The sequence below is a fragment of the Leptonychotes weddellii genome, chromosome 5 (assembly GCF_054177405.1).
Source record: "Leptonychotes weddellii isolate Sample4059 chromosome 5, ASM5417740v2, whole genome shotgun sequence".
In the NCBI taxonomy this organism is placed as follows: domain Eukaryota; kingdom Metazoa; phylum Chordata; class Mammalia; order Carnivora; family Phocidae; genus Leptonychotes; species Leptonychotes weddellii.
The window spans coordinates 26,496,840-26,522,070 of NC_138373.1; the positions used below are offsets into that span (position 1 = coordinate 26,496,840).

General features: G+C 49.4%; 1 protein-coding gene across 1 annotated transcript in view; it reads right to left on the reverse strand.

The window, feature by feature from the left end:
* SNX29 (sorting nexin 29) overlaps positions 1-25,231 on the reverse strand; it is a 507,745-nt gene that overhangs the window by 89,118 nt on the left and 393,396 nt on the right. The window contains exon 20 of the mRNA XM_081818879.1: positions 8,283-8,423. Within this exon, the coding sequence (XP_081675005.1) occupies positions 8,283-8,423 (141 nt within the window). The remainder of the gene's footprint in view (positions 1-8,282; positions 8,424-25,231) is intronic.

Genomic DNA, 25,231 nt, shown 5'->3' on the forward strand with positions numbered 1-25,231 from the left:
GGGAACAGAGAGAAAATGCACTTCTTGTTGCTGGCTCTGGATTATTTGTTCATAAAATGACCTTGATTTTTTTAATTGGATTTTAATTTGGTATTACAAAGAAGTACTCCCAAGGAAGCCCCCCTTATTAAATACATACACATATTTGCCTATGTATGCATATATGCAGTCCAAGTCTGAGGCTCCTCAAAGTTTCTCTCCTGAGACCGCTTCTCTGGCAAGATGACTCTAGCAACCGCTCTCCTGGAAAATATCTTTAGAGGCTTTTACTGTATTAAAGCGAAACACAAATGTGTGATGTATAATGAGCCCAATTTCACTCTTCTTGCTTAATACATTAAGTACCAGGATTATTTACACAGTAGCTGGCAGAGGGTCAAGTGAGAAACGACCTGAGTTTATGGTTTCATTCAGCTGGAGCTTCTTTTTTCTCCCAAATTTGCAGTCTTCTGGATCCTTTTCCACGTGACGGAACTTCGGGCAGAAACCCCCGAGATCTTGCATCTCCCCACAGAGATCTGTCATCACGTGTCCCTTGGTGCACAACCACCTCCCAGACCTGGGGGTGGCTTCACGTGGCTTCTGGACCCAGGTGCAGGGGCGCGGCGGCATTAGCAGGCGTCTCACTCAGTTCCTGAAGGGAGCTACAGGACCTTGGGCAGGATGCTTGCAGCCTCTGCGCCCGGCTTCCCCACCTCGAAGATATTTTGTATGGGACGTGGCAAGAATCCCACGGTGTAAGACTGAATACCAAGCCCCGCTGTGCACTCGCGTGGCCCACGATGGTTGGTATCACTGTATGGGGAGGTGCAGGCTGTGAGGGCTGTGGACGGGCCCCTGTGTCAGGCTCGTCCATTGCACCCTCGGTGCCGACGACCTGCTTCTGTCGGCCAGTTCTGCCTCAGTACCAGCTGGTGCGCCCCTTTCACTAACACGTCCACAGCCCTTACCCTGAGGTAAGGTTACCATAAGGACCGCAGTCCTTATGACCACACCAGAGGGAAGTGGGACGTAGGGGAGAAACTGAGGCAGACAGAGTTCAAGGAACGTGTCCAAGGCCATACAGTGAGTGAAGCAGTAGGAACCTTTTTCTTTCTGGGTTTGATTCTCAGAGTTGGCAAAGTCCTGTTGAATGAATAAACGAATAAATGGGCAAATGAACGAGGGACTAGCCCTCCATATGTTTAGGTTTACGAGGGAAGGTTATGTAAGCCTCTGGATCGACCATGAGGGCAGCAGTTCCTAGCTGTACAAGCGGCCCCTAAGTCAGTCAGGGTGGGCTGTGGGTGAGGGCGGCGGATCAGGAGAGGGAGAGGCAGATTTCTACACCACCGAGGTCGAGGGACTGACTTAAGGGAGTCAGTGTCCACCACAGGTCAAGGGTTAAGTCATCTACACTCATCCGCCCTCCACGGTACTCCATGGCAGATCCCTGGAGATTGCCTGGGCCCATGTGTCCCCTTGATGGTGCCAAGCGAGGTGGCCTTGTCACCTCCCTGTGCCTCCCTCTTCCTGTTTGTAAAGTAACACTCATCGTTCTTATACCCCAGACAAGGGAAGAGAGGTGTGAGGTGGGCAGAAACATGCCCCCCCTCCCAACCAATTTCCACACCCTAATCGCTGTGAATGTGCTCAGGGCAAAGGAGACTCTGCAGAGGTGATTCAGTTAAGGGTCCTCCGATGGGGAGATGACGCTGGGTTACCCAGGCATGCCCAATCTAATCCCACTCCTTCCAACGAGATCCGGCACATTCAGGGTGGTGTGGCCAGACTAATCCCACTCCTTCAAAGGCGAGAACCTTTCCCCACCACACAAGGATGGTCACAGAGTCGCAGCACTGAAGACAGGAGGAGCCAGGAGATGTGGGAAGCCTCTAGAAGCTGGAAAAAGCAAGAAAAGGGATTCTCCCCGAGAGCCTCGAGAAAGAAACGCAGCCCTTGCTGACACCTTGCCTTCAAGCCAGTGATACCCGTGTTGACTTCTGGCCTCCTCGACTGTATGTAATATAATAGATGTGTACTGCTTAGAGCTGCTAGGTTTGCGGTAATCTCTTGCTAACACAGCGTACAGAGAAGGAAAGGCTAGCCCCTGACTCTGCTTTCCCACCTGGAAGATTTATCACCAGGATCCTGCTGTCCTGTTGAGCACTTCGCCCCCCTGCAGAAGGCAGCCCTGCTCCCTGCCCCCTCTGGAGCGCACTAGGGACCCTCCCTCCCCTTGATCACAGGACTCTTCCATGAGAACCCATTTAGTGGTCTTTGTCCCCACAAGGCCATGAACTTTGTGAAGACAGAGACCTTACTTTAGACCATCTTAGTCCCCCGACACCTAACATGACACCCCTACATTCCAGAAGTATTTCTAACTGGAAAAAACTCAGCAGCTTCGATGTTCCCACCACTGCAGGTACCTACTGCTGGGGACCTACTGCCCCCAGGGCTGCATTTAAGTCTGTTCCTCTCGAGCTGCCAAGGTGCTTTCCGTGGCTTGGTGAGCACCAGTTGGTTCCTCCAGCACACACTGGTGTATGTGTTTTTAATGAGGATTTTAATGCATAATTTCTCCAACAAGTTGAATTATCTGCAGCTCCAGGGAAAGCGATTTGCCTTGCCTTAATGCCAAATGAACTTTCAGAGACTGACTCCATTATCCTAAGAAGAAATGACAGCCTCTCAAATCTATTTCTCACTGAGCAATCATGCAGACTTGGAGGAGCATCATCAAAAATGAGTCTTTTTCCCAATCCCTCATGCTGGCAAAGTCCATTTGGATGGGGAGCTTGCCAGGCAACTCCCCCAGATTGTCAGAGAGCCACCTTCCTGGTCTGCAAAGGCTTGCCGGCCTCTGGCCCATTCTGCAAAAAACACATTCACTCCAAGTGGAGTGAGAGCGACCCCTCAAGTCACCCTCAAAATTATTCCACCCACTGTGGGAATTCAGATTTTTTGAATTTGCACCAAGACCCAGTGACATGAAGAAGAAAATAGCGGGGAAATTTTCCCATTTAATGCCTGTTCACTTATTCCTTAATTCAGGCCACGAGTCTCTCTGGGCCTCCGGGTGCTATTCTAGGAGCTGCAGAGAGAGCAGTGAACAGACCAAGGCCCTGCTGTCCTGAGCTTGCATTCCAGGGCAGAGACAGCACTACTCAAGGTCACAAGCCAATCACTTGGATGGATGGTCCGTGCCAGGAGACAATTAAAGCAGACTAATGGGTCATGGGTGGGAGGGTGACTGAAGGGGCAGCACTAATGAGGGCAGTCTGGAAACACTGCCCCGAGGGGTGGAATTCGAGCTGAGATCTAATGAACCGCAGGGGCCATCCATGCAGAGATTGGCGGGGGGGGGGGGGGCAATTCTGGCAGAGGGAAGAGCAGGTGCAAAGGCCACAAGGTGAGAACAGCATGGAAGTCTTAGGAGGTCAGTGTGACTGGGTATAGAGGAGGAGGGTAGGGCAGGAGATAAAGTAGGGGAGGAAGTGGGGGACAGATGGGGGGACATCTCAAAGGTCATGAAGAGTTCTGAATTTACCTGCCATGGCTGCCACTGGGGGGTTTTAATCAACAACGACACCATCTGATCTACGTCATACAAACCTCACTGCGGCTGCAGCATGGGGACTGGAGGGTAGGCAGGCAAGAATGGAAAAAGGTGCAGATGCCCACACCAGGAAGGACCAGGCTTGGGTTGGGATGGAGGGGAGCACCTGGAAGGAGACCCACAGGACCTGGCATACCAGTCTTGAACTGGTGAGACTGTGTTCTCCTATCATCCCCACCTTACATCCCCAGAAATGTGGCTCAAGACAAGTGCCACCCCTGTGGGGGTCATGAGAGCTGATCGTAAAAATTCTAGTTCTGGCATTACGCCCCCTGGCATTATGCATGGCTGAGTCACTGGCTTCGGTCAATGAAATATGAGTGGAATGAACATGTGTCACCTTTGCGCAGAAGATTTTAAGAGCCAGTTTCTGATTTGCCCCTGTCCTTAGCCTCCTGGTGTTGTGATGAGCAGAACTCCCAGCCAACCCACAATGGACATGAAACATGAGCCAAAAACACACCTTGGTTGGCTTAAGCTGCCAAGATCATGGAGTTGTTACTCCAGCCTAATGAAGACTATCTTGAAACAAGCCCCACGCCTGTGATATTTTGAATTTAATGAGTAACTTTAATATATAACTACTGTGGCTTGCTTGACTCAGCTACAAAGGAATAAACTTCATCAAGTGGTGGACTGATATTCAGGAAATTACCTCAACATGATTTAGGCTCGATCTGGTACCTGAAGGCAGGGTAGCTCCAGTGAGCGCTCTGGGTATTTACAGTTAAACACATGCATGACATACTAAGGCAAAAGAAATTCTTTGCTAAAGACAAATCCTGCATCCACAAACTATAAAACGTGCTATTTTATCAATCAAAAGAAGTTCAAACTTGGGGGCACCTGGGTGGTTCAGTTGGTTAAGTGTCCGACTCTTGGTTTTGGCTCAGGTCATGATCTCATAGGTTGTGGGATTGAGCCCCACATCGGGCTCCACGCTCAGCGAGGCGTCTTTTCAAGAATCTCTCCCTCTGCCCCTCCCTATCACTCATGCACTTGCTCGCTCACTCTCTTCTCTCTCTTTTTCTCTCTAAAATAAATAAATAATTTTTTTAAAAAGTTAAAACTTGGATTAAGCTGACATTTTAATTCTACAATTGGGAGATCACTAACCATGGAGACAGTGTTAGGAAAACACCTAGAAATTCAGACTAGAAATATACTCATATGGCAAATTCAAAAAAACTAGACTCTGGTTAATATTTTCTTAAATAGTATCCAGCTCTGTGGATTGTGGATTGAATCACTTAATGGGTGCAAGGCTTACAGTAGCAAGGTCCACGTAACTCAATCCACACAAAAAAGTCATGTCTGTGTACCTTAATGGTACAAGTGGCAAGTGAGACGTTCTTGAAGTGACCCAATCAAGGAAAAGATGCTGACATGGTTGACTTTTCTGGGCCGATTTAGAATAAAAACTCACTAGAGAACTTGTCCTCAGGGTATCAAGGCAGGTACCTTGAGCCCATAGGCTTGGTTGGAGCCAGTGCGGGCTTTGTCTCTTAACAGACTTCATCAGTAGCCTTTGCTGGATGTTGCAGTCCTGCAGGCTGACTCAAACTGCCCTTGAAAACCAGATAAACCCTCAGATCTGTCCTGGGTAGCAGCCAAAGGGAAGTGGGTATGTCTCAGTTAGCCAAACGCGCAGGGAGAGAGGGCATCAAAGTATAGTCATGGCTAACCAGTCAATTCGAAGGCAAAAGGCCACACAGGCTAGACAAGAGGCCCCATGACTGCTCATGAGCTGTCAGGTTCCTGAGCAACAGAGGAAACTATCAGGTCCACCCCTGACCATGGGGAGCAGGACCGACAATCTAGTAAAGGACCAGCAGGCCGGGGCATGTGTACAAGCCGGCCATCACTGGGCCACACCCAGCAAGTCGGTGCCTTTAATGCCCAAGCTCCTTTATTCACAAACGGTGTTGCATTGGGTAGGGGGGTGGGGGTGGGGGCGGGGGGGATAGTACCCTACTGACACAGATTTCATGGGGCAAAAGCCCACTGCTGCTGAGAGTCAGTCCCAGGACTGACAAGGATGGGAGAACGTGAAGCAGGGCTGGGGACGGCCCACCTCAGAGGGGAATGTCAGTGCAGTCCCTGCTCCTGGGTGGTGGTGGTGGTGGGTAGGTTTGTCTTAAGTAAGTTTGCAGTAACACCAAGGCTTGCCTCGAGATCCAAGGTGGGAAGGGAGTCGCTTTGGTCTGCAGAGAAAGCATGTGGCAATGTGTGGCCCCCAAAGATGCCTAATGCCAGAACCTGACAGTATCTCACCTTACTTGGCCAAAGGGACTCTGCGGATTTGTTAAGGATCCTGAGCTAGAAGATTCTTGGGGCTTATTGGGTGGGCCCACCGTCACTGCCAGGGTCCTTAGAAGAGGGAGAGGAGTCACAAAAGGAGAGGGGACTCTGTGACAGAAGGTGAGGTCAGAGTCCTGTGGTTGCTGGCTTTGAAGACACAGGAGGCCACAAGCTAAGGAATGCGGGCAGCCTCCAAAAGCTAGAAAAGGAAAGGATTCCCCTCTGGAGCCTCCAAAAAGAACAAGCCCCTTCCCAGCAACTTGAATTTAGCCCAGGGAGACGGATTCTGGACTTTCAACCGGCCGCAACTGATAAGATAATAAATTTGTGTTTTTAGACCATGCAGTGGGTGCCACCTTGGTATGGCAGCTGCTAGAAACAAAAACACAACACAAGACGTCTCACCATTGGAATATCCCCAGCTCCCCCTTGTACTAATTTCCCTTAGTGAGATACAGACAGGCCGCATTCCCCAGAGAAGGTGTCATGGAAAGTCTGCCTCAGTGTAATGCTTTCTGCAAATGAGACTATCTTATAATGATAATACGTCGGTTAGGCAGGGTTTTGTTTTATGACATTTTAAGACGTTCTGGATGGGTCCCAAGATTTGTATGAGCTTGCAAGTCATTAGATTAAATCAGTATATAATTTTTCCCCTCTTTTCATAAGAATTATTGTCCTTCTTGCTGTAAACAAGTGTAGAACTTCTCAGTCTTCCATTTTTATGGGCTGAACTCCTTATCTTCAGGAAAAAATGGAATGACACATTTATTCTAGGCCTCAGATAAACCTGCTTTATAACAGTTTTAATTAAGATCTAACAGACCCTGACGTGATCAGGTTTCTAACCTGGTTTAAGCACAGAAATACACAGACATGTAAACGGAACAGTCAGTGAGAGTTTTCCCCGTGGAACCCCCAAGTGTTGGCAGTGGGTACAGCCACACTTCTTCTGGTTTTCTGCGAGAAAGATCCAAGGAGACCCTAGCCAGGCGCCTCTGTCGCGAGAGAAACTAGGAAATGCATCACATAGGGAAGCTGCCACACGGCTCTGTCAACGTGAGAGCACCACGGTCCTCATGCTTGCTCGGGCATCAGCACCACACAGATCAAAACCCAGATTTCTGGGCCGCCAGCCCCAGAGCTTGTATTTCAGGAGGCCAGGGACGGGGCCTGGAAATCAGTATTTGTAATGACACTGCTACTGCCGGTCAGGGGCCACACTCTGAGAACCATGGTGGTAGAGGGATCCCCCTAACAACAAGGCCCAGTTTCTCTCTCACCTGTCCTCAGGAGGGTCACGACCTCGCCTCCTCTGGCCAAACTGCCCTTGCCAAGCTAGTTAATATACTGCATTTGTGCACCTGTCACCGTCTCCTACCGGACTCGAAGCCAGGGGTTCTCCAGCTGGGCTGCATGCTGGAACCGCCTGGAGACGTCTGAAAGCCCTCAGGGCCCCTGCCTTACTCCAGACCTTAAATCCTAATGGGCGTGGGGGCCTACAGGTCTCAGAAGCTTTGAAAGCTCCCCACGTGATTCCAAGCACAGCCAAGAGGGAGAACAGCTGCTCTAAGCTAATGTGAGGGATGACAAAATGATGCCATCGGGCTGAAGCAGACGATGCGAGGCCCCATGCCAGGCCCAGGCCTGTCCTCCTGGGCCCTGGGCTCCAGCCCCTTGTACCGCCTTCTGTAATGGTGCTCAGTAGACACCTGCTGGAGGAACGAGCCCTCAGCAACCAGCAGTCTTGTGGAGGGCTAGCACCTCCCTTCTCCAGGGTGCCTGGATGAATACCTGGAAACAAATCAGGTCATTACCAATTCTCAACCTTCCTAAGGGAAGTAACCCTATACCAGAAGGAAGCTCCTCTGAGAAAGCTTTACTGGGAAATAACCCCACATCCATGAGTCCAAGTAAGTATCATAACTATGGATAAAAACCGGAAAACATCGTTTTGGCCCAGAACAGGGGTCAGCAAACTATGACGCATCAGCCAAACCGAGCTGCCACCTATTCTTACGGATAAAGTTTTATTGACACACAGCCACGTCCATCTGTGCCCACACCAGCTGTGGATGCTTTCACACTACCAGGGCACAGCTGAGTACTTTCAGCCAAGGTGCTGTGGTCCACAAAGCCAAAAATTATTCCTCTCTGGCCCTTTAACAGGACATGCTTGCCGACCCCTGCCCTAGAGAATTAAGAGGACGCCCACAAACAAAACATAACACGCTTGTCTTTAAGTGATGGAATTATGACTGTTTTCTCTGTCCCTATTTTCTCTTGTATTCACCAACTTCTGAGTCACGGGCTACAGAAGCATGTGTGTGCAAATCAGGCACTGGTGCGTGAGCTGCCTGGTTCCCCACGGTGACAGTACCTTGTTTCCAATGGCCTTTTTGGGTGGGAAGTTGTAGCCCCTCACTTGAGGGTACTTGCTCTGTAACTTGTGGTGCAAACTCCTGAACTCTGTGTAGCGCCGATAGACATTCCACTCATCGTCTTTTATCCGGATGTAGACCTGGCAAGAAAGAGAAAGAAAATGTAAATCTCCCTTAAAGCTCTCGTTACAGGGGCACCTGGGGGGCTCAGTCAGTTTGGCGTCCAACTCTTGATTTCGGCTCAGGTCCTGATCTCGGGTTGGTGGGATCAAGCCCCACGTTGGGCTCTGCACTCAGCACGGAGTCTGCTTGGGATTCTGTCTCATTCTCCCTCTGCCCCCACCTCTCTAACATAAATAAATAAATCTTAAAAAAAAAAAAAAAGCTCTCATTACAAAGGGGTGGGATTTTGGTCATGCTCTACTCATAAAAGAGCAGGGAGCCACATCCATCTTCCAAGCCACCAGATGCCCAGTGCCTAGTAGGGAAGGGCTTCAGTGGTACTCAGTCAACAAAGAGGTTGAAAGAATAAATCAGGTAGGTTACGGGAACAACACACTGTGTATCACTTCCTAGTATCTGCAGAGATAAACAGTCCAGCTGATCTCATAGACGGTGCTCATACTTTTGTCACATGCATATTATAGCGGTGAGAGACTGCTGGTGAGAGTCTGCCTCCTCTCAGGCTATGCATTTCCTCATCTGTAAGATGCAGCTGATTAACAGCACCTCCTTCCAAGGAACACTGGGACATACAAGCAGTGTAGCTATGCCTGGGATCACGCAGACCACCACACAGAGGAGGAGGAAATTAGTCTGGAGAGGGAGGAAGGGGCCAGGGTTGACATCAACCCAAACTGGATGGAAGGTCACGTCCAGATGGGATAAGCACCACTGGAGCATAAAACTTCCTTAGTTTCAATCAAGATGGGACTCTCGAGAGACCATTCTGGGGGTACACATTGTTAAGGGCTGTTTCTTCAGCTTTTCACAGGCCCTAACACCTTCCAGGGACACACAGCAATTACATCTCAAGGGAAAACAGAAGTGGGAGAGAGATCAATGCATTTTAAAAAAATATACAAGAATATCCCAGAGAGTAAAGTTCCCAACGATATATAGCTATTGTAATCTGTAATCAGTAAATGCCAAAACACATCTTAAAAACCTCTAATATAATAAAAAGAGGCATCTGTGATGTGAGTGATAATTCTGCATCTACATGAAAACCACCCAGTATTCCCAAATGCAGACATCACATATCTGAACTTTGGCAAGACAACCGTCTTGATAGCGGGTCTCCTGTAATACTCTTGTCAACAAGATGAAGGACAGATGATTTAAACCAAAGAACTCCAATTACTGGACGGAAAGCTTCCAGGGGAATGAGATAGAGAAACAGAGGCCTGTCAAGTTAGTTAGAAGCCTCCAAGCTGAGAGAGACAACACATATACTGGATGACAGATATCAAGTGATCTCAACTGGCCTGAGGGATGAATCTAATCCAACGTTGATGAAATTCAAAAAGATCAGTGTCAGGTTTTACAATAAAATCTGAAAAACCAACCCCATAAGTAAAAGATGGGGAAATACGGCACAGGGGGCGCCTGGGTGGTTCAGTTGGTTAAGCGACTGCTTTCGGCTCAGGTCATGATCCCGGAGTCCCTGGATCGAGTCCCGCATCGGGCTCCCTGCTCGGCAGGGAGCCTGCTTCTCCCTGACCCTCCCCCCTCTCATGTGCTCTCTCTCTCATTCTCTCTGTCTCAAATAAATAATAAATAAAATCTTTAAAAAAAAAAAAAAGAAATACGGCACAGGGGTAGCCTGTGGGACAAAGACTTCCAGACTTTAGTAAATCTGAGCTAAGGAAATAACATGGGAGAGCACCAAAAAAGCCTATGTCATCTTTAGACCTCGTTAAAAGGTATAGGATAACTTCTGGGATAAATGAGCTAAAAATCTTGCTCTATTCTACAATGACCATACCAACTTAGTTAGGTTTTAGCTGCCACCTACTAAAAGATGAATGGAAATACGTTCAGAAAGACCCAGATCACATGCTCCTCAAAGGGCTGTCGGTGGGCCAGCAGCATTGTCATCCCGTGGGAAGATGTCAGGAAGGCCGCATCTCAGGCTCCACCCCAGATGCACTGCTCAGAACAAGAACCCAAGTGGTTCACACACTGTAAGGCCGAGCAGAGGGTCTGCAGCCAAATTATAAGGAAGACAGTGAAGGGTAACAACCTGAGCCTCAGGGTGGAGGGGGCAAAGATCTCAGAGGAAAGACCAAGGTGACGTTTTCTGGATGACCCCAGGAAGCAGACTTCCAGCAGATACAAAGTAGAGGAAGGCAGATTTCCAAAGGGAAAAAAAGCTGCCAAGAAGAAAAGGTTTAGCTCAAAAGGCTTCTTGGCACGGGGTATCCAAGCAGTGGTATGATGACGGATGGGACTGTTAGCCCAATTATAAGACTCCAGAAGCATGTGGAAGGACCTGGCTACTTGTGGAGAAAAGGGACTTCAGGCTTTCAGTCTCTATAAACTGAGACACAATGGATCATTTAGCAAATAAACCCAATGGACGGAGTTCAGGGGACTTTAATGAAGCACATTTGGGGCATTCTTTGGGTCCTCTTGGGTCACAGCAAGTGCTAGTTGCCCAGCCGGTCTCCATTTTCCCCCAGTACTTCTGCAGATAGCAGTGTGTTCAGGAACAAAACAACAACAAAAACCCAAAACAAAAACTTAACTACATTTTCCTGCCTACCTCAAGGTAAGAGCAGGTAATGAGATGTAAGCAAAAATCACTGGGACTTCTAAGGAAGCCCTTAGGAGAGATCTGACTTAGCTAATAGTGCCCTTTTACCCTTCTTCCTTTCTTCTTTCTTTCCCACAAATGTGATGATGACTGGAGCTCCAATAGACATTTTGTATTCATGAGATCATCTCAATTATGGAAAAAGACAGAAGGGTCTGTGGGTCTCTGATTGTCATTATAGAGCCACCACAACAATTACTAGACTATCTACTCAAAAAAATTTTTCTAACAAAAGAGAGTTATTCATCTTGAATTTAGAGGTCTTTGTCCTGGTGGCTGAATGCAGCTCCAACCTGCCACATCCTAAGTGGACTCTATCTGCCTGTAGTATATTGTTATATAAATCCAGTATCCCCTGGAGAATGGCAAGTTCAACTGCTTGTCTGATTATCATGCACAAGGTTAATTATCTAGATCAGTAGAGGTAAACTACGGCCCATGAGCCAAATCCAGCCACATCCATTTATTTACCTATTGTTTATAGCTGCTTCTGAAATATAACGGCAGAAGTGAGTGGTTCCAACAAAGACCATATGGCCTGCAAAGCTGAAAATATTTATTTTCTGGCCCTTTACAAAAAAACGTGTTGCCAACCCCCGATCTAGATACTCAGTACTCATTACTGTTAGTTTCCCATGGACACATCCAAGATCTGGTGTGGAAAGGGGCAGTGCTTTCCAAATACTATCAGCCGCTGGCTGGGATGCATTAACCCTCTGGGACCCAGGAATCCGTCGTGCTCCAAAGCTTCCGTAGTGATTCTGATGAGTGGACGTTAGGGTCTGAAGGTCTATGTCCCCCTAGAAATCGTACGTTGAAATCCTAACCCCAGACGTGACTGTGTGAGGAGGTGGGCCTTTGGAAGGTCATGAGGTCATGAGGGTGGGGCCCTCATGAATGGGATTAGTGTCCTTGTAAGAGAGACCCCACAGAGCTCCCTCGCCCCCTCTACCACATGAGGACACAGTGTAAAGATGCTGTGTTTGAATCAGAGAGCGGGCTCTCATCAGACACCAAACCTGCTGATGCTTGATCTTGGACTCCCCAGCCTCCAAACTAGGAGCAATAAAGTGTTTAAGCTCCTCAGGCTACCGTGGTTTGTGAGAGCAGACTGAATGGACTGAGATAGCGGGCCTCTTGGGAAACCCCTGAGGTAAAGCACAGACTTAGCACAGCCTCCTCTCTGACTATGGGTCTCCTCCCCTATAATATGGAACTGACTGACAGCAGTGCTGGGAACACTCGGACACATGAGCAGGGCAGCTAGGCCTGGGATCACGCAGATGCCCACACAGAGGACGTGGAAATCAATCTGGGGAAGGAGGGAGGGGCCAGGGTTGACATCAACCCAACTGGATGGAAGGTCATGTCCAGATGGGGTAGGCACAAGTGGAGCATAAAACTTCCTTAGTTTCATCAAGATGGGACTCTTGAGAGACCATTCTGGGGGTACACGTTGTGAGGGCTGTTTCTTCAGCTTTTTACAGGCCCTAACACCTTCCAGAAACACACAGCAACTACACTGGAAGGGAAAACAGTAGATTAATGCATTTTTAAAAACTGCATGAGTTAAGAAGAGCCTGGAGAGTAAAATCTCCGATGACAAGCAGCGAGTGTAACCTGCAAGTAGCGAATGTCAATGCACATCTTAAAAACCTCTAACATAACGGTAAAAACAGGCATCTCTAACGTGACTGGTAAATTATGACTCTCGGTTCTTCATAATACATTCAAGAGCCTATGGCTTCCTTCCATGAAAGTGATGAGTCCCTGTTTCTCCGATGGCCCCTTCTTGCTCTTCCATGTGGGCATCTCCTCTTTTGCCCATGCCAGGGATGGAGGTTCTCACTCCCTACACTCCTCTCCCCTACACGAACATCTGACTCCAACTTCCTTCTTAGGTCAAATCTGTATCTCTAGTTTGGACCTCTGATAGGGGCTCCAGATCCAGACTCGATAAAGCTCATCATGTCTACATCTGAACCCACGACCTCCACTGCAACTCCACTCCTCCCTCTTCTTGGGACCTTACTCTCTCAGAGAATGAACCAGAGTTGAGCCAGAGACCTGCGGATCACCTCTGACCAGTCCTGTTCTTTCACCCACATGTCCAAGTACTGAACAACAGGGCCTAACAACCCATCCCTCTGCCTGGGCCACTACAACAGGCCTCTAGTTGCTCTTCTCAAAGCACCCATTCTCTGTTTCTGCTGTTGTCTGGACGCTGGTCAAATCCGAACCTCCTCGGTTGGCAGTCGAAGTTATGACGCTCTATGAGAAATTCAGCAAGAGTGGAGTGGCCCACTGCCAGACCCAGGGGAGTAAAAAATTTTTTCAGAACTCCAATAAAATATAATTCTCTTCAACGCTCCTGCTTGCCATTCACAAAGCACCTACTGTGTGCTGGGTCCTGTGCCAGGCACTGCACACACCTCCTCCTCCATCCCCATCTCAATCTGCAAGGCAGATGGGGAGCCTGCTCCTTCTACAGTTGCTGACATGGGCTCAGAGAGGGTAGGTCACTTGCCTGGGAGAACTCGGGTCTGCCTGATGCCGAGGCCTGGCACTTTCCACTACAGCACAGTGCCATAGTCCTCAAGGCTCCCCAGGATCCCAGGAATCCCAAGCCAGCCGTGCTGGCAGCTGGGAATAGCACCTGGCAAGGAAGGTCCCTACTCAATAGCTCTGTGTCCCACATGCCCCTTTCCTAGGCAGATCAGATGTCCTTGGAACAGTCCCTTTGGTACCACACGCCCCAATTGTGCCTTCACATGTCTCCTCCTAATGCCATCAAACCTAATGCCATCAAAACTGCCAAACTACCTCAACGGTCCATCCTCAACAGCAATGCTTTTAGCATCCACAACTGGAAAACTTTCTCTGAAAATTTAGTTGTCCCTGAATTACACTTAACCCAATTGTGCATTTATTTCACTGAAGAATTAAAAGTGCTTACGTCCAAAACTCTTAGGATTTTAGTTTTTATTTTAAGGGCTCCCCCCTCCAAATTCAGTTTGATAGGCCTCCATTCCTTCTGCTTGAGCCATAAAGATAATAATTCCTTAGAGGAATAACAAGAATTGACCCCTTCCAGCAAAAGCACGTTCCCTTCTAAAACAAGCAATAAAAAAGCCACTTCAGGTGTAATCTCCTCGACTCAGCAAAAGAAAAATAAAATAGGAGGGTAATATTTCGATCAGGAATCAGGGCAAACCCTCTCTTCTGTGTTGTAACAGGAAGTTTGAATCTGGAGGTTTCTTTCCTATTGGGAAGAATTACCCTCGCAATGCCTGTGGGGCAAGGAGGGGTGGGACTTTAGGCCCTCGATGAGCTGAATCCACAACCAACACTTGTGTAGACAGGGCCTCCAGAAACACTTCCATTTAGAAGATTAGCAACATCTGCTGGAGCATTCCTACCTGCCCCCTCATGCCCCTCTTACTAGTCAACGCCACCAGCCTCCTCTGCTGAGCACTCTCTGCACACCGCCCCCCGCCCCGGTTTCTTCACCTGTTTTTGAACTTCATCTAATACGTAGCGTGCTCCTTTGTGTCTGGTTTCTTTCACTCCAAACGGTGTCTGTGTGGATCTCCATGCTACAGGGCACAGCACCCATGTGTCGTTCACCATCAGGTAGTGCGTCCCACTGTAGGAACACACACCCCAGTCTGTCTACCTGTTCTGCTGGGGTGGGCATTCGGCTTGTTTCCAGTTGGGGCTGTTATGGGTAAGGCCGCTACGGGCATTCACGCGCTTGGCTTCTGCACTTATGCCTTTTGGGATCAAAGATCTCAATGGGAAAGGTAAAATGATAAAGCTACGAGGAGAGAACATACGAGAGTAACTTCATGACCTTACACGCCGGCAAGGATCCTTACACAGAACCCAGAAAAAGGCACAAAGCACCTTCTGGCTGCTGGAAATGCCCTGTATCTCCAGGCAGTACTCACACGGATATATACAGAAGTAAAGATCCACTGAACGATAAACATGGCATTTATGCACCTGATATTTATATTAAACCTAGAATTCAAAGCAAAAGCCCTCCCACCCAAAGCCATGCCTTCACTATTCTCAGGAGATTGAGCTTTTACCCAAATTTACGTTCTCAGGAGGTCTTAACGAGACTGTAGTGGGTGAGCATCCATGAGGACCTGACACGTAATCAGAGGTCAGTGTTGAGGGGAGGAGTCCAGAGACTAGACTCTGGCCTTAGGCAGATGTGGGTTCGAATTCCAGCTCCATCTCTTGCTAGCCAAGCGGTCCTGGGTAAGTTAATTCACCTCTTCAAGCCTCGATTAAATATGGAGAGTCATGTACACACACACACACACGTATGTATATACAGATACACGCACACATACATATAAAGGAGGACTAGGGGAGAGGGGGAATGAAGATTTAAAAGCTGCTTTTCAGTGGCCTGAGGTTCCAGATCTACTTCAAGGCTCTGCCAAGCACAGGCACATGCTGACCTCAGGGACACCCGAGGCCACCTCTGCAGAAGCAGAAGGACACAGCAGAAGGTCCGGGGCTGTGCAGGGAGACGGGCCTGTGTTCCAATTCCAGCCCTTCCCCTGGCTAGCTGTGCCCCTGCGGCCGGTACTCCACCCCAGGACTCAGCTTCTCCATCTGTGTAATGGGGACAACAGTGTTTTGCAGTGTGGCTGTGAGACGCTGGGCCTGGCCTGGGCCTGGCAGGCACTGCTCACATCGTGACACCGTCACCTTTGTCGCTGTCTGCCTTTGTGTACATGAACTTCCCTATTACAGAATTAGGGGTAATTATAGGATGTGCAATCACAAAATTACAGCAGGTAATTACCATGCCTAATTAATTGTCAAATGCTAGGCAGGCGAGGAAACGCAAACATAATGCAGAGCCTGTGGGTTGGGCAGTTAAGCCTTTCCTTTGCTTCCAAAAAACCGTCAACAGAAGCAGCAGAGTTCAGTGCGTGACCTTCTTGGGTGGGTTTTCAAGTCCTGCAGCACAGCCGGGGAAGCGATCTTGGGGCTGCTGATGCAGGAGGACCTCGGTACGCTGTCTCTCGGCGGGCTGCGGGCTGGCCTGGTATTTACACAGCCCTTTGTCACACCAGCACCAAGGGTCATGGACGAGAGTGCTATTTTAGGAGGACCTCACAGGGGTACTTCATGGTTACCGCGAGGATCAGACCCTACACAGAAACTGCTGATGGGAGTGCAGCAAGAGCTTGGGGATGATGGCTCATTTATTTACACACAGCTGGTTTTGGAAACAAAACGCCAGGCTGCCCTGCTTTCTTCAGCATCAGCCCAATGCATGCCTTTCCATTTCAAACATCAGGCCCCTTTTTAATGGTCCAAACTCCCACACCAAGGCACCGAATGCTTCTTTATGTGTGATATTCAATGGGGTGAACTTCCTTGGACTTATAGGAAATGTAACATTTAGTGCCACAGATTTTACCTACAATTTTCACCAAAGCCCTGCAATTTTAGGATCTAAAACAGAGACTCGGAACAACCAAGAGATGTGCCTAATGTGACCCGAGGAGGGGGAGGTGGGAGTCGAACAAGTCCTTGAGCTGATGCTACACCCAAGAGCCACATTGTCTGTAACTGAGAGGAAGAACGTGCTATCAACTCTGAATTGCAATGCCCTTCTGCACATGCTTACATGCAAAGACAGTCAGAGGATATTAGGATAACAAAGCTTCTTTTAAAAATGGCTTTAGGTCCCTAATTCATTTCGCTTCCTTAATATCCAAGGAATGAAATGATTTGTGTTTTGGTTGGCGGCCTGTGTTAATGTGTCCGAACAAAACTTCCCTTTTAATGAAATGGCTTCATGTGTTATTAACTATAAGTGTCCTCACTGCTAGAACCAAATGCCTGAATTACCATATGACCATGCTGATGGAGTGATATTACAGCAGCCAGATGCCAAGAATAAAATAAATAACTTGGCTGGAGGAAAACGACTTTTTAGTGCCCGGGGTCATGTAAACTCGGCAGGCCAGTGAAGCAGGAATGGCAGTCTATGCTAAGAATTGCCGGCACAAGCCCCCACATACGTTTCCAAGAAGGAAAGTGAATGGGCACCTTCCAAGTGAACCGGACCCAGCCCAGTCTCTGCGCTACCCGGAACGCGACATCACGATCACGGACACCGGCCGAGCAGCAGACGGCTTCTTCAGGGAGAGGATCGTGGCGCACAGACCTTGCTCACTATGCTCCAGCTCAAGTACTGCTGTCTCTGACACTGCAAAGCAGTCTCAACAGTTCCACAAGTGGAAGGGCTAGCAGTACCCAGAGATCAGCCTTCCTACCGGATTGCACCCGCGTGTTTTCTGCGGTGATGGGAACTGGACCCAGGGTTCAGGGCATCCACTCTCCCTTTGAGACCCTGCCTCCCCCACTCAAGACCTAGGGTCACTAGTGAAAAAGGTGAGGACTCTGGTCCCCTTGACTGAGTTCCTGACCCCGCCAACTCACAACTTTGTCTCGAAAATAAAGCCTGGCACGAGATAAAATCGTGGGCGGGACCACTTCAGATGAGGGCCAGATGCAGGAGGACTCAGGGGCCCAGTCTCCACATCATGCCACCCCTGCTAAGGTAACGGACCTTCCAATCCCCTCAGAGCCCACCGAGGACCCCCCCCCACCCCGCTCAGCAAGATGGCCCCTGCAGCTCCCTGCAGTTCCAACCACTGCTAACCCCAGCCTCTGCCAGAGAGTTAAGGAGGAGACCCGTGTGAAGCTGCCCGTGCTCTGGGGTTCATGGTTGCGGGCCTTGGGCGCCACGTGGAAGCCTCCCATGGTGGGGCGGTAAGCGAGTCCTCTCAAGGAAGTCGGGCACCAGAAGCGAGGCAGGGAGACAGGCTTCAGAAAACCCTGAAGGTGGGCCTGGACTTGAGGAGAGCTCCATCTAGGAGCCGTGACTGAGAGTTCCCCTCACGTCATATTTCTCGGCCATGATCCCTACATGGTTGGCAGCTTTTACTAAAAGTTCTAGCCTGGTGTTGGTTGTGCTGAAGGAACATAAGGAACAGCCCCAGCTGTCATATTTGGGTTTGAAGAGCAGGGAAGAGAAAGCACTGTACTCCCTCCCCTACCCCAAGCCGGAGCGGCAGTGATCCTTGGTGGGCAGCTGGGCACAGGAGCCTGGCCGCCTAAGGAAGGTCCTCTTCAGCACGGGCAGCGACATCAGGGACCACGGAGAAAATCACAAGGGGTGAGGCCCCGAGTGCACATGAGACAGTCCCTGGAAAACTCAGAAATAGCTGGAGCCATTTTGATGGGAGCTAATTTCCGGCAATCAAGCCACTGGGGGCTCCAATGATCATATTCAGGGAATTTTAAAAGGAAGTATGACTTCATCCGCTGGTCACATGTTGCAGTCTAGATATTTGAGTCATGCACATTGTACCCCCTTAGCCCCGTGCTCTGGGAGATACAGTCTCTTGCTGAAAGCTGGTTACTCTGTAGCAAAGTCTTCTGCTTCTTTCTTCCCAGATACTAATACTAGCCAAGTGTTCCTGGGGTAGGGGAAAGGGGGAAGCAGAAGCTGGATATCTGTTTATTCTGAAATAAGTTAATTTAGGGTCTACTTATGATATACTGAAAAGTAAGATTCCAATCACATGTATGAATGTGTGCAATTATATCCCTGAAAATAAGACCAGAAGGATTCTAATCAAAACATTTGCAGTGGTTATTTCTTCACGTTGATGGATTTTTATTATCTGTATGGTTTAATGTTTTCTGAGTTTTCCAAATTTCTTTCCTCTACTGAATACTGACTTTGGTATTAGAAAAATTAAGCCATTTTTCAAGTAAGCAGGACTTCTGGTGGACACTGAAGACAGTGCAGAGCTGACCCTCCTTTTCTCCAAATACAATCGGACACAGTTTTAAATACAGACACAATCTGAAATGCATGGCCACCTCCGGAAACAAAAGGACTATCTCTGTCCTTTAGGAAGAAAGAGGTAACCTCCCCAGGGAACAGGGAACCGGCTAGGGAAGGAGGGGCCAGGAGCTGGGCCACAGAGCTGGCCCCGGGTGGGGAGGGGAGAGCTCACTGAAGACTGGGGAGCAGGCAGCTCTCCCTGGGGCAGGAGACCCAGCCGTGTGAAGCCAGAGCTGGGCCCAGGAGGCTTGCCTATTGATCTCCATACTGGCTGAATTCAATACAGGCCAATTTAAAGTAAAACCCTTTTGGAAGATCTGAGGCTCTAAACTTGTTTTGGCCCGCAACAGGGGGTGATACTGCTGTGATAGATTGGAAGTTTTTTGTTTGTTTGTTTGTTTGTACTCTGTATGCTCAGAACTAAAGCCTTGCAGAAAGCTGTCGGTGGGGGAAATAAGTTAAAACCAGAGTTGGTCTGTTTGTCCTGATGAGGGGAAGGGCTGTGATGAGAACAGGCTCTCTGACTGTATGCCTCTACTCCAGTGGGCACCCAACCTGCCTCTCGCTCTCAGGAATTAAAACAGCAAAACCCCCTCAGACACTGTCCTTCCGTGCTGAGCAGGGCATTCATAGCACATCCGGCTCGGGGCATTCCAAGCTCCTGCGGGCCACCCCGTGCTTACTGAGCACCTACCACGCCCAGGCCCTGTGCTGGCTGCAAGCACAGAGACAGAGGTGGGCCAATGGTTGGAGCGATGATTCTAATGCACGGTCTGGGGACAAGGACTGCCTGGATTCAAATACTGACTTCACCTTCTCCATTTACTATGTGGCCGTAAGTAATTTAGTAAGCCTCTCCGTGTGCCCTAATTTCTTAATGTAAAGTGAAGACAATTCTAGCACTTTCCTTCTAGAATTGTGTCTAAGATCAGCCACTCTGCTCGGCATGTAAATATTTAACAGAAGTTAGCTGTTATCAGCAAAAGCTAGGTGCCTGCTCTCAAGAAGGTCACACGTTTGTGAGGCAGACAGAAAAACAGAAACTGCAGTCTGGGGGAATAAGTTACGACAAAGGGAAGCAAAGGAGGCCAGGAGGCAAGAAGGGGCATATAATTCAGTGTGTAAGGCATCAAGGAAGGCTTCCTGGAGGGGGTGATAATGTCTAAGCGAAGCCTTGAAAGAGGAGGAAGAGCGGCCCGAGGAAGAGGGAGGTGGGAGGGGCTATCTAGGCCAAAGCTACAAGAGGAGTTTTCTGCTTTGCTTGATTACACCAGGTCCTTCCCACATCAAATATTCTTGAGGAGATGAGTAAGAAAGAAATCGTTATAAGAGAATGTGGCGTCTGGACAAGCAGTGCATTCAACTCTGCAGGCAGCAAAGAAATGGCTACCCCCCGATGGTCTCAGGGCTTCTGAATGAAGAGCTTCCGCTCTGCTGGGACCACTGCATCTGGCCTCCAAGATGTGGTCTGTGTGACCAAGTGTCTCGCAGGCAAGCAGCTCTTGTATAAACGAATGGGGTAGGGAGGCCATCCATCAGCAAGGAAATGATTCAGCAAGGAAAGCATGTCACTTTCTAACGTGATTAAGAATGACCCTCCTTCTCCCACTGCTGCTAATTGTCCTTTAAGGAACTGATAGCTTCCTTCGGTATATACTCATACCAGACTTGGCTCTGTCTCATCGTGCTTCTGCTCTGGCACCTCCATCTCCCCCGAGACCAGGAGCTGGGCGCCTCTCTCCTGCAGAGAAACCCTGTGAGCTGGTCTAACGGTGTCCCTGGCCCTTGTCTTCCTAGTCACGGACTCTTCTTGGCCAGGAAGAGAAACCGATTCATGATGCCTTCCAGGAAATGTGCACTTACTGGAAGGACACAAGGGCATCTCAGAGCGCCAAGGGCTGGCAGTGCTGCTGGGCCTTCTGCGGGGCTGGACCAGGAGCCACAAAGCCATGCAGAAGGGGGCAGGTGGCTGCAGAGCCCACGCTCGCCCGCTCTGTGTGTGTGCCCACTCAATTCTGCTCAGTCTCTCCACAGCTTGTTTTCTCGACTTCTGAGCTCATGGTCCAAATAGGACACCTCTCAAACCCAGCCCCACGACATTCAGAGCAGCCCAGGCAAGCCTGCCCAATCCTGAAGGTTCCAGGAGAGAGCGCCTGGGGTGAACATGGCTGTTCCTCACTGCCTGCATCAACGGCTCAGTTCTCCTCCAGGGACCCACTCCCCACCCGACCTCAGTCTCTGTGCTTCCCATGAATCCCACGCCAGCTCTCAGCCTACAGGCAGGCATGAGAGGAAGGTGTGACCAGTCAAAGCCCACCTGCACCACAGTACAGACATTTCGCCCACGCCAGGCCAATCTGGAGTGTGTGTGTGACTGGGAAAGAGCTGAGAGGGTTTTTTTAGTTATTCTTGGCCTGTAAGAATATGAGCTCAGAGCTGCTGATGACCACAAGAAGGGGAACCTACCAGAGAATAAAGCCATTACAGAGAGAAGGAGAACTGCGGGGGGGTGGTGGGCGGGGGGGGGGGGGCACACAGCCCCTGGATCAAGCCATACCTAAACCCTTCAGCTCAGAAGCCCATCAACTAACTGTTGTATTTAAGCCGCTTTAAGATGAAGTTTTTGCCATTACACGCAAAAGAATTCAAACCAAAAGAGAATGTGATTAGGCCACTATCCAGATAGTTTTCCCCTAGCTGGGTGTCCACTGTGGACCAGTGAGTGTATGTTGGGGCAATTCTCAGAGACGGAGGTTGGTAAAGCACTCTAAAGGACACTTCCTCCTTTTGCCCCAAAGTATTCCTCTTTCTGAGTTTAATGGGCCCTTTAACTCATTTGCACAACAATGCAAAGCTTTTCCTGTACCCTAGCCCAGTGATCCTGGGACAACCTTGCAGCCAACACCAGGAGTACAAATACTTGCCTCCTCACTCAAGAAACAAGACTTTGTTTCTAACCACCACCAAAATATGTGGATAATGAATACCAGATCTCTAATTAGAGCTGATCCTTAGTCAAACAGCTACAAATTCTCAGGCAGTTGCTGAAGCAAAAGTATGCCTCAGCACCCTTCCCTTGGTACCATGAGGACCCGTCCCCCATTGAAATGCATTTAGGAGGCTTCGGTTACATCATGCCAAAAGGATGGCCGGGGAAGAAATGCCCCAAGATGCCAAGTGAGCTCCATGCAGGCCCGTGGGGGGAGCCTGGCAGACGCACCCCAGAGCCCCCACTGAGAGCCCAAGGTGAAGCTGTCCTACTCCACCCAAAGCCTCCCTGAGCAACACAGATGCAGGCTCCTTTTTACACAGCTGCAAGCCTCTGCTTATGGTCTTTAATCTTCTTCTTTGAAAAGCATCCAATTTAAGAATTTTTGCAGTAATCATTTCAGAGTAATGAAAAACAAACAGAACAATAGAACATCTCTGACGTGATGTGAGCACTCCGTGCACCTCTCTCTCATGGACACTTAAGGAGACGTATTAGTCATTAGGAGGAACCCTCTTTTATCTCCCCACACAACCAAATTTTGCCTGCATGCCGACCATGAACATCATCACACAGTTAATTTGCATCATGTGCTCATTTCTCCCTCATAATGACACCCATAAGATGGCATTAAAAAAAAAAAAGTTCCTGATGTCCAAGATGGGGCTGGGATGAACATTTCTTCACGTCTCAGGAGAGAGCAACACTGGGTCAACAGCTCCTGGCCACCCCGAGTGGGTAGGGCCCTCTCCAGGGAACCAAAGTGAAAGCCCAGGGACTCCATCCAGCTCATCCAGGGCCAAGCTGCTTAACCTTTCCGAGCCCTGGTTTTAGCAGGTGTACAATGGGGTACACCAGCATCTCCTCACTAGCTGTTGTCACCACCCAGTGACACAGTGCATGACGCATCTATCACATCACTAGCAATCCAATGAGGGGCTGACTCGATGAGTTGTGACTGTGAGACAGACACAGGCAAGACCGACTCCATGACTGCATGGCTATCTGGGGAGGGACGAAGGGGGAAAGCGGGCCTTGTCGGAGATGTTGGCCCACTGCCCAAAGAAGGTGGCACGAGGGCAAAGGATTTATCACCATCAACTCCAGCAAGTTGAGTCAAACACTCCCTTGGCCTACAGACATACAGAGCATCTTCTAGAAGCCATTGGCAGGTAAGATAGTGAAGGTCCCCGCCTTGCAGGAGTTTGCATGTGGGGGGAGCTCCTGAGCAGCTCCCCTATCCTGCCTTGTGTCCCCGCAGACCAGCATTCGGAAGCTTTCCACATTTCCTGGGGACAGATGCCCCCCCGCCCGAAAACACTCATTAAGGCCTATGGATTCTCTTCTGAAAAAAGATAATCACACACATGTCCCCACTAGGTGCACACACACACCTGTACAAATCATCTCAGAGCACTCCAGAAAGTCCTGGGGCCCAGCTGGCCACCACAGCCAGGAAGTCGCGACCGGCCGGGTCTGACAACTAGCATTCCTGCTCAAACTCACACAGCTAGAAAGGTGCAGAGCAGAGATTCGACCTCCACCTGTCTGACCTTCAGAACCTGAGCTTTTAGCATCATATGCGGACTTTCCTTTGGCCTCCATTATGGTGGCTGTGGAAGAGGAATGGAGAGATGATCTCTACTGTCACCACGGGATCCTGCGCGGGAAGGATGAGAAGTGACAACTAACAGTAATGTTTTGAGCGCCAACTGTATCCAGAACTCTGAGAGGTGCTGCAGAAATAAGGCACTAAAACTCTGACAACAACAGCTAGCACTTCCCGAGCCCTGACCCTGCACCCAGCTCTGGGACTAAGCGCCTCACTGTCGACCGTATTTAATCCTCATAACAACTCCAAGAGGAGTTATCCCTGTTTGACAGACAAACTGAGGCTCAGGAAGCCAGATCTGAGCGCAGAATCCCAGATGGCTAAGAACTACACTCAACCCAGAAAGCTTCTAGTATGTTAGCTTGCAAACATCCTCAAATTCTGAAAAAGGAATCTGGTAGCCGGGCCGCCACCATGCTCAGCTGTCCCCGGAGATCCCCCACCCGGATTCTCCCTCCCCCACGCAGGTGCTCCTCTCCATGTGGCCTTTTCTATGGCAGGTCCTCTGCCTGCAATGCCTTTCCCTCTTCAGTCTGCCTGGCGAACCCTACACATCTCCCAAGACTCCATTCACCCAACTCCTGCTACTTACCCCAACGGGTCCCCCCACTGGACTCTCTAGAGGTTTTATCAACTCCACGCCCCAAATTCATCCTCTGACATATTAGGTTTCTTACTAGCATACAGCCTAACTAGCAATCCTTTTGCATACTTATTGACTACTCTCTGCAGAGAATGGAAGCTCCTCTCAAGGAGAATGGAAGCTCCCAAGTCTCACTCACTATGCCGCAGCCCCAGACCCACGCCTGGAACACAGATGCCCGGTAAACTCTGTTCAGTGACTGAAGGAACAAATGAACGCCACCTGAATGTTTCCCTATATTTGGACCTTTACAAGTCTTTCTACCTCACCAGGTGATACAGTTTTTGAGGGCAACAACCCATGACTAAGACGCTCCTGGGAATCCTCAGGGCCTCGAAGTGCTCAAAGGGCATAGTAGTGAATGGACAGAGGACTGGATGTTTGGATGGATGAACAGAAGGAAAAGAGACAAGGAGAAAGAAGGCGGGCAGGCACATTGTTCATCCTGTGCATCCTGTCACCTACCTACACATAAACATGCCCATCCTAGTTGGCGACTGTCTGACAGTGAGCAATGGATGGAGGTCTTTGACAGGCAGGACCAAAGTCTACATATGGAGGCTTTGTGGGATGCCCCGTCCAGCCCTCCTGACAAATAAAGACTTTGTAAAGAAGATACACGATATTGGGGGCACCTGGGTGGCTCAGTCGTTAAGCGTCTGCCTTCGGCTCAGGTCATGATTCCGAGGTCCTGGGATCGAGCCCCACATCGGGCTCCCTGCTCAGCGGGAAGCCTGCTTCTCCCTCTCCCACTCCCCCTGCTTGTGTTCCCTCTCTCGCTGTGTCTCTCTCTGTCAAATAAATAAAATCTTTTAAAAAAAAGAAGATACACGATATTAACAGCAGTGGAAACTGCAAAGTCAAAGGACAGCATGTAAGACAGAGAGAAACAGATGTGTGGATCCAAAACTCAGGGAGGAAAGAGGACTTCCGGTGACCATGGCCCGGAGCCAGAGCAGCACCGCCACCTAGAGGTCACTGCCGGACAGAGC